The 10158-nt window shown below is 41.0% G+C and overlaps 1 protein-coding gene across 1 annotated transcript in view; it reads left to right on the forward strand.

Moving 5' to 3' along the window:
* Window positions 1-9841, forward strand: part of LOC140688765 (uncharacterized) — a 55002-nt gene extending 45161 nt beyond the window's left edge. The window contains exons 7-10 of the mRNA XM_072948700.1: window positions 4405-4660; window positions 5507-5561; window positions 7176-7271; window positions 9608-9841. Coding sequence (XP_072804801.1) covers window positions 4405-4545 — 141 coding nt within the window. The 3' untranslated portion in view covers window positions 4546-4660; window positions 5507-5561; window positions 7176-7271; window positions 9608-9841. The remainder of the gene's footprint in view (window positions 1-4404; window positions 4661-5506; window positions 5562-7175; window positions 7272-9607) is intronic.
* Window positions 9842-10158: the final 317 nt, after the last annotated feature.

The raw sequence follows: 10158 nt of genomic DNA on the forward strand, positions 1-10158 counted from the left end.
GCAAGGAATGATCTGGGAAGTGTCTTAGTAAATATGGATCTCAATTAACAAAACTAGAATTTAATATCCACTCAAATATAACTTATTTTCTCTCTTAAGTTACCCTCAGTTTTCTCAAATATAGCCAAATCAAGATTAATTTTTTACAAGTTAAGTCTGATTATTTGATCATATAGGCTTTTTTAAATTGGCTGTGTTGGAAGTTTTAATACGGAGTCTCAGGGTAGAATGTTAAGGTTTGCTAAGGCCAAGAAAGCCACGTCAAGGCTTTTCATGGGTTTCTGCCTTACAGATTTAGGTAAATTCTTTTCTCTTTAAAATCCTTAAAATACCTTTATACTCCTATATCTGTTAGGAGATGATCTCCCTAATTTGTTTGATAGAGCCACTGGGGACCTAAGTGATTTTAGTCTCTTGAGGGATCAGATAGAGAGAAAAGATAAGTTTTCCAAGTGTGATTACATAGGTATAATTTATCAAATTGCTGTGAACCATAACTAGCTTAAGGAGAAGAGATTCTTTATGTCTGGGAAACAGGTTAAAAGCCAGTAGTATTTCAAACAATATCAAAAATTATAACCATATTCAGCAGGTTAATCAGTCCCATGTAACTAATTCTTTTAATGAGAGTTATCATTAGAACTTTAAAATGTCTTACCCAGTTTAGTTCAGTGCTATAGTTTGAAATTTATTAGAAATCAGTAAATCTCCTTGAAGAGAAAGCATTTTGCAAAACCATCAGAAGAAAACAATTAACTGTCTATAAATGACAAAAGATTTAAAAGCATGGTTAAACACCGTTACACTATAATCAATAAAGAAACCTGTTCACTATACCCATAATTATCACTGGTAACATTTCAGATATACCAGAATTTTAGGGAGTCCATATAATTTCTAAAATATCTATATTAATAATATTGTCTCATTCAATATAACCTTAGAAGTTTTATGATTCATTTGACAATTCCATGTTATTTAAAATGCCAAATGAAAATTTATAGTTTAAAATCTCTCTTTGGGATGTTTCAGGGGCCTTCTGTAGTATCCCAAACTTAACTGGAGATTAAAAGAATTTTAATTAATTAAATTAATTTTTATTTAATTAATTAGAATTTTATATTTGGGGAGCTTTTTGAAAGATTTCAGAACACTTGGTCAGATAAACATATAGATCACTGTAAAGTAGTACTAATTCATTAACAAGAAAATACGTCAAAGTTAAAGGCAGAACAGATCAGCTAAGTGGTATAAGAAGTTTTACAATCTGTTACTGAAGGAGGATTAACATTTTAAGAAAATTTTTTCCTCTTAACAGAGAGAAAAACAATTCTAATCTTGTACCAGCTTACTTCTAAGATTCATTTACGTTGCCCAATTTGTTTCTAAACTTAGCCAATTCTGACCACGTACAAAACTCTTTCCTCGGGGTTCCTTTTCCACAAGCCTTCCACAGCTTTCTATACTTATATTATTGTGTCCCTTATTTTTCTTCAATTCAGAAGTAACCAGGTTCAGGAGAAAGTCACTATTTTTCATTAACAAAATATAATTCCATTCTTATATCTTCCTTTACATATTTATATTACTTTCCTAGGATACTGAGATCATTCCCTTACTAATAGAGACTATTTCAGTGTGGCACCAACCATTTATTAATATTTCTATATACCTTTAGTTTCACTGTAAGAGGAAGTTAAATGTTAAGCAATTCGTATTTCAATGTTATTTTATCTGAAAATGGCATAGCTATTTAATAAAATCTTGTAATTTAACTTAATTTAGCACAATACTAGAATTTAAAGATACCAAACACTTAGAGATTATCTTAAACATACATTTTAAAAATATATTTTAAATATTTACCCAAAGCTCTCACCTCATTTGCATTTAATTTACTTAAAATTTTACCACAGCACATTACTTTTATTTTTTTTTGACAAATCTGCAACAGATATAACAGGATCTTATTTGACTTTCATTAAACCTAGGTACAGTAAAGGTATTATACATAATATTGATGACTTTAAAGATGTCTATATTAATTAGAACATACATAAACTAAACAATATCAAATATTATCTTAATATTGAATATTTTCCATTTCACATGACGCTGAAAGTCAATTTGTTAAGTTTTTATTTTAAAAATACTTAATGTTTAAGCTCTTATATTTTTACGTCAATTAAGCAGAGCTCTATGACTTTGAATTTTTTTTCTTTAGCAGTAGAAATATCTCACTTCTATAATGTGTACACAGGCTTATAATCAGAAAAAAGCTAGAGATCTCATAGCTTCACTTTAAAACTTACTTATAAGATAGGTATAATAATAGTTGGAGTAAGCTGAATTTGTTTGCTCAAATCACTAAGGCTTACTATTTATGAAACAGACAGTTAAAATTTCTTCACAAAGTCTGAAGGACCCTTCAGAGTTCTGAGTTCTAATATGCCAAAAATTTCTTGGCCTTAAGTTTTATTTCGTTGAGCTAATTAGACTCAGTCCTAGGTCACTGTTTGTTGTATTTATATTTCTGATATGCTAGACAAAGACACTGTCTTCCAGGTCCCCAGAGAACTGCTCTGTCACCCAGGCCGTATTTTATCTCCTTAAATGGCATTTTTGTATCAGTGAGAAGAGCTGTAAACAAAGAATTCCATGTTTTAAAACTTTAAGGCTTACTTAATTATGTCTTCCAAAACTTGCATAAGGCATTTAGTAAGGTGTCTTTTCCTTGTGTTATAAGTTAAACCCAGGGTAAACCTGTATTTTTTTATTAGCCACTCAAATTAGTTTTTAGTTTTACATTATATTGGACAGCTTGTGTAACAATATTGGTTTATTTTAATTTGTTCAATTAATATTTTCAGAGGGACAGATATGTGCCTAGCCTTATAATACCAAGAAGGGGAAGCATTTTTCCTCTGAAACATATGTATCCCACAACATAAGCAAAAGTTTTGTATAAAGACCATTTAAATATACCAATTTCACAAACTTTTATCTCAATTTTATTAAATCTTATACCTTTAATTTTTATATTTATTAAGTTTAATCAATAATTCTTATTTCTAGAAGGAGTGCAAGAAACCTTTTTTTTTTTGTGCATTGTATATAATTTTATAGAAGTCTCTAGGATGCCCAAGTTTCAGCCGAAGAGCTAAGGCACTTCTCAGTTTTTAATTTCATTAATTGGTCTGTTATCCCAATTATTGATCAAGTATTTCAGTCTATATATACATATATTTTAAACTGTGGTAAGTAAAATGGGCTTGTTGGAACTTTAATCTTGGGGGGAAGTAGGTGAACTCTTTGGCCCTTTTTTTTTAACTTTACGTTGTGTAGTATCAAAACCTTGTTTGTAAATCCAAAAATGTCCATTTTATTTATTTGATTCAAAATAACCATATAAAAATATTTATCCTTTTGGGATAAGCCACTTATTCTTTTTCGACATTTTTACAATCATTTTTCCAGTTATTCAACCTAATTAACATTAATTACCCTAAATTTTTATTAACATATCTAGAAACATTTATCGGGAAGGAAAAACACAAATGTAGCTTTTCAAACAATTTTTATTTTTTTAACTAAGTTCTTAGGTTAACCATTAGATATATTTTTCTACATTTAAACTTGATTTTAATAGATACCAATAAAACAGCTGTTTATAATGAAATCTCTTTAAACTTTCACCAATTAAAAAGTTTTTCCAAATCAAAAAAATCCATCATATGGCCATCAATTTATATACAAATATATAAATAGTGATTTTAAACCAATAAGATGAAGAGGCCCTTCAACATGAGAGTTGGGGTGTTGCCTAAATAAAATTCAAAGGTTTACTCTCCAAAAGCTAAAAGCCTTTGTGGTCCAGGCTGATGCAACAAAGTTTAAGATGGCAAAATGTCTGAAAATTGGTACAATCAAAGAATTGCTTAGAATCCCAATTTATTTGCGTGGCCACCGTATGTACACAATACTTGAAACTTTTGTATGGCGGAGTCCAAGGTTTCCTTTAAAAAATAAACTAAACATACATATACATATATACACACACTTAAAACACCCAGAGAAAGATAAAACATTTACATTTCAAGGACACAGGAAGAGAAATCCAAGTACCCCCTAAAGGGGATTTTGTTTTTATAAGTTCAGAATTACAAAAAATGTTTTTATCAGGCCTGGTTAGTTATTTTCAGAGTGAGTTTATTTTTTTTTATTCCCAATTAATGTTGTAAGTTTTGTATCTACATAAACCTGGCTGGGGTAATAGTTGGAGACTGGCAATCTGTCATTTATTTTTCTTTTATTTTCTGTTCTTTATTTTTTTTTTTTGAAAGTTCTATTCCCCATTGTAAGGTCGGGTTCTCAAAATAAATTTGCTAGTAACATTTCCCACAGGGACAACTCTGTGTCATGAAGTCTTTGTGTCTACCACTCCTGGAAGATTCTCTGTCACCCGAGAATGCTGTTACCAGCCAGGAGGATGGTCCGAATTTTGGAGTTGAAAGTTTCCTCATAAGAGTTTTACTTTTATCCTGAAAAATTCAATGGAGGTAACCAAATTGAGGAAAATATTAGACCAGACTCTTACCTAACCACTCAGTCCTGAACCCAGTATGTTTCAACTTGGACTCACTCGGGATGTCTCCACTGGGTGAGTATTTTCCTCATATGTTTCCACCAGCCCCACTTTGGACATATCCTCAAGGTGGGTATTTCCTATTACCTTTCAACCAGGCCCCACCCAGTATGTCTCCACTGGGTGGGTAATTCACCTCAGTTTCTTTCAACTGGAGGGCCACGTACCTGGATACACCGCCAGATAAAACTTAGGATCATCAACCAATATGTGAGATCCGAGAACCAGGAGAGACTCACCCAAATTCATCTGGACTCCCCGAGGAGGTGGATGGGCACAAAGGGCCACTGCTGGTACCAAGGCTCCGGTTACTCGGAGAGTTCAGGTGGAGAGAAATCTGCAGTGGTGCTTCATGGTGTCCAAAACTGTTGACTGAAATACATGTGCAGCCTAAAAGTTAAGAGCTATGTTTTATTTGGCGGGAGGACTCGAGCCGGGATGACAACCTCTCAGAACTCTCTGAGGGACTGCTCCCAAGAGGTTGAGGCAGAGCTAGGATATAAAGGAGCTTTACAACAAAGACCAGGTTGTTGGAACAATAAAAGATTGCTTGTTATCTACAGAAAGCCAGGTATCTCAAGTTCAAGAATTTAGTACTTTTGTATGTATGAGAGGAAGCAAATATTTGGACTCACTGAATTCATTTTTTAGACAAGCACCTAGCTATCTCAGGCCAGTAGCCTGTCCTTTCTTATTCTGAGTCTGCTCAGACGACACCATTGTGAGTTGCTGTAGCAGCTGGGCTGCAGGCCTGTCCTCGCTGGGGGGTGGTGGCAGCCTTTAATGACTTGGTTTCAGTATTCTTTGTTTACTGTCATGGTTGCAGTATTCTCATTCACATTGTAGTATTTTCGTTCACAGACTGATTATGGATAATCTGCAACCTTGGAAAGCAACCGAGATGGAATTACTGCAGGTACCTTCTGCTTTAATAAGCCGTGTGCAAACATAAACATGGAGGAAGCATACACTTGGATTTGGTGGTGCAGGGAAGGGTTTCTGCACATTATAGGAGAACGCAATGCAGAATTCCTTAAGTCCACCTTTCTTTACTGTAGTGGTTTCTGAGAACAGTTTATGGTAATTAACCAACATTGACAAACTGCACAAATTGCATTTAAGAGATGGCCGGCTGAAACTTGTGTATTGGAGAGGTGGAATTCAAAGGCAACTGATCAGGTGGATTGGAGAGAGATGGAGCCAAGGACTGGGCCCAGATTCCGGTTTAAATCGCCATTACTTCACCATAGGGCCTTGGAATAGAATTCAAAATCTCTTAACCTGTTGGTGAATCTGTGAAATGGGCATAATATTCGTTTCGTCCTGGGATTGTTGTAAGATCTAAAGAGTATTAAAGCACACATGAAGCACTTAACCCACTGGCAGTTAGCAGCGTTCACTGTGTGGGGCCGCCCCGCTTAGTATGTGTCAGAGCCGTAAAGGCAGCATTTGTCTGTTGAGGATGCACTTGTAGCCCCTTGGCTAGGTTATGAATTTGGTGGTTTCCTTTAATCCTTGTAACTCTATGTGCCATGGACAGTTATTTTCATGGACAGATGAGGAATCTCATGGTAAAAAGACTGTATAATTTGCCCAAAATCAGACCATAATTTTGGGTTCAGTGGCCTCGGTTCAGCATGGGCCCCTGGGCCTTCTCCCCTCTCTGTTCAGCACCAGAGCCAGATATGGAGTCGGCTGTTTCCCTGCCCAAGGTATCCGGCAGGCCGCAAGACACATCTGGCCCTGTGCTGCTTGAGCAAAATCTCCGAGGAGAGACAGCTACAAAAGGGATAAACATAAAAACAGACGACAGCAAATTGTGATCAGCTCTGAGAAGGAAAGGAACACGTCTCGCCGTGCAGAGCTGGGAGCTTTCCCGTCGGGGCTGCTCTGGGGGCGTTCATCTCAGCTAAACAAGCTCTGCTGCTGCATCAAGGCAGGAAGGCAGGGCGCGTGTGGCCAGGTAGACAGGGCCTCGTTGATTGTACTCATTCCCCATTAAGCGGCAGCTGTCACGGGCACTTACCTAGTAAACAGATGTGGGCCATAATCATCACGCACTTTGCTTGGTAGTTTTATTGGCCCCAGCTTTGAGATGAGGTCATTGAAGCTGGGGAGTTTGCTGCATGCCCGTGATTACCTTGCAAATACCCCGACTGTTCTTTCAATCTAGACTGGTGTGGCTGTCATGTCCCAGCCCTGTGAATGGCATCGTGTAGTTTCTCCCAAGTGGCCCAAATGACTGACATTGATATGCTTAATTCGTTGGAAATAGTATGTGGCAATATAGAAAAAGGTAGTAAGAAATTGTTTGGAAAACTGGAAAAAACCTTTTCTTCCTCAGCTGGGGGAGCGTAACCTGTATCATTCACCCTACTCACTGACTGTCACCTCCTCCCTGAGGACTCCGTGTTCAGAAGCCACTCTGAGCCTTGGGAGAACATTTTTCCTCATGACACTTTTGACTAGGACCCGCGACATCTCTGTCCCTGGTTAACTCTCTCTTCAAAGCCATTTAACTTTTTTGCAGTCTCCTCCACTCAGATGTAAGAATAGCCTCTTTAAACTTCTTGATGCAGCTCCGTAATGAAGATCTTGCGAAGGAAACCTAGCCAAAACCTGAGAGGTATGCACATAGTGACTGCAACCTCAGCACTTTGTGAGTTCAGAATCAGAGGGGTGAGTGACTCAGGAAAGGCTTTTTTAAGGTAACAAGGGGAAAGTGAAAGGACGCAGGCTGTGTGAGAAAGAAACATCTCGGTCACAGCCAGCAAGGCACCTGTGTTCAGGAAGGGGTGTGGCGAGTGCAGAGTTCTCACTAAGAAAAGAGTGGTGTGATGGGAGCGAGGACAGTTGGGTACTTTATTGGGGAGGAAAAAAAGTGGGCTGTACATTTCCTTGTTGAACAAGAGGATTGTGACAAGATGTGCTTGTATTTTGGAGACAAGGGTTTTGTGGGGACAGGCCTAGGAGTACGCTGTCTGGCTGGGGAGTCAGCACAACAGAGAAACACAGAGAACCGGGCAGACCCCAAGACCCCTGCTGGGGGAGAGACTGCCCACCAACTGGAGCCCTGGAGGCTGCTTCTGTCCCTTAGCTGTGGTCTCAGACCTCCCTTCACAGCCCAGTCCTGTTGATACAAGAATAAAAAACGTTGGGCATGAGAAGGGCTGTGTCCCAGGCTTTCGTTGAGCCCCTGGGATGTGCCCCACCAGATTTTGTTCCTTAACTTCATGCAGTAAAGAATTCAAGAGCAAGCCAGTGTTGAGTAAAGGTAGATTTATTCAGAGAGATACATTGAAATGCAAGAGAAACGTCACGATGTGTGGGGGTTTGATGCTCATATTAGAAGTAGGTACACACTCCACAGATTGTGGGCCTTCCCCAGAGAGGGAGAGAGAGTGGTGACCGCGAGGTGGCGCTGTGTTGCTTGTTTTCTTGGGCTTGGTGGTTTCATATGCTAATAAGTAGAAGGACCAGCCCTAGGGCAAGGGGCTGGGATTCCCAGGGAGTTGGCCATTTCCCACCCTTTGACCTTTTGTGGCTAGCATTGGGACTGCCATGTTGCCTGGGGCATATTATTCACCACGTTACTATTACAATGGATGTTTACTGAAGCTCAAGATCTGCTAGGAGTTAAATCTCTTCATCCTGAGCCTCAAGGCCTATTGGGGGTTGAATCCTTTAACATTTTGATGTTAATTGCTGTGGCCTTCCTTGAATGGCTGTGCTCTTCCCCCTTCCATCCTGTCTCACTGTGATGACACAGAGACAGCAAAGGTCGGGCCCTACCTGTGCTCCTGCATTTAAAGGCGGGAGGTGTGGGGTGGGCTTATGATGACCCTGAATGGTGAGAAAGATGTTTCAGATTTTTCTACGTGAGACATGGGGACCTGAGAGCAACCTCCACAGATTTATCTCACGGGCATTATTGCTTGTGTTGTTATGGAAACAACAGGCCAGCCAAGAAACAAGAATAACTCAGAGGGTTATAGTACTGAGATTTATTATGCTGGCACGCTCAGAGGGGCTTCTTTTCCAAAGCTCTGAGCACCTCCAAGACGTGCACATGAGGTTTTATAGGGTTAATTACAAGTATGGGGCTATTAGCCAATAAGGCTCAAACAACAAAAAGCAAGGAATCAGTACACTGAAGCTTATCAATTTGAAACAGATCCCGTTACTGACAATTGTTGTCCTTGGATTTACGTGTTAGCTTATTAGCCCATTAAACTGACACTAAACTTCAGGTTTACCAGGTAGCTCAGCAAAACTTAGATCAGTAGACTGACACTTATCACACTTAGATTTGTGACTTACCTTGTTAGCCCAGCTGGACTTTTCCTTCACATGAGGACAGCTCTCCCACCCCCAGGGAACTACTGTGAGCCCTTGATGTTTCCACTAGGGTGGGGTATGGTTTACCCAGGAGGGGTGGGGACTATGCACCAACACTCAGGCAGTCTGCTCTGTCTGGGGCTCTGATCTTGTATCACCCCGCTCCCCGCCAGCCCAACACCTGGGACAGTGGAGCTAAGGCAGAGATCCTTCCTGCCTGTTTCCCAGCGTGTAAAAGGGGAATATGTACTCTTCCCAACGAAGTTCTGAGCGACAACACATGCGGGTGCTTGGTTCTCAGAGCAACAGAAAACCCAGCTCCGCGTGGGGGCAACGGGTGTTATCCCCGTAGTGTTTCTGCAGAAGCATCTGATGGAGGGCTGGATCAGGGAGGTAAAACATGAGCTGCGGGACTTGAACGGTTACAGAAGGGTACAGAGGCAAGTCTGCCGTCTCGGGGTGCCCCAGAGGTAAAGCTTTTTCTCTCCAACTCCGCTAAGACATTCCCCTATCCAGACCCATCCCTTCTCTGCTCTTCCTGTCCATCTGTATCCCTCCACTTTTCCCCTCTTCTCCACCTGCTCCCATCTTCTCCCTCCCTCGCTGTCCCACCTTCTCTCGCAGAACCCAGAGAAGATCGATGGCCCTCCTGCGCAAGCGCAGTCGGTGCCAGGTGGTCCGCTGGTTCGAAGCTCCATGTCCAAGCCGGGGATTGGCCCCAAATGCTTCTCAACTCTGTCTCCCGTTAGGCCTTTGATTCCTCCCTGGGGCCGGGGCTTCTGGCTGTGGAAGTGCAAGGTGGGGGGCTCCCGGGAAAGGGGTCAGGTGGCTGCGGGAGGGTGATCCGCCTTTCACAGCCCCCAAGGGCGCCAGTCAGCCAGTGTTCAGCTGAATTTCAGGCCAGACGCCTCTGCCAGCGCCACCTACCCCGGCGCCCCGGCCACAGCTGTTCAGGTACAGGTGTGCGCCTGCCACCTCTCACCCAGCCGGGATCCCCTCAGTCCACGGATGGCGTCCCCTTCCACTCTCCCGCCCGCGAGTCCTCTCCTCCCGGGCTTCCTCTCCTTGGCCGCCTGCCAGTCCCCACCAATGCGCGGGCTGTGTCCCGGGCGGGCGTGGTCTGCGGACCTGGACGGGAGTGGGTGGCTTATGCTGGTGCTGGGGCTGGCTTCCTA

The sequence above is a fragment of the Vicugna pacos genome, chromosome 23 (genome assembly GCF_048564905.1).
Source record: "Vicugna pacos chromosome 23, VicPac4, whole genome shotgun sequence".
In the NCBI taxonomy this organism is placed as follows: Eukaryota; Metazoa; Chordata; class Mammalia; order Artiodactyla; family Camelidae; genus Vicugna; species Vicugna pacos.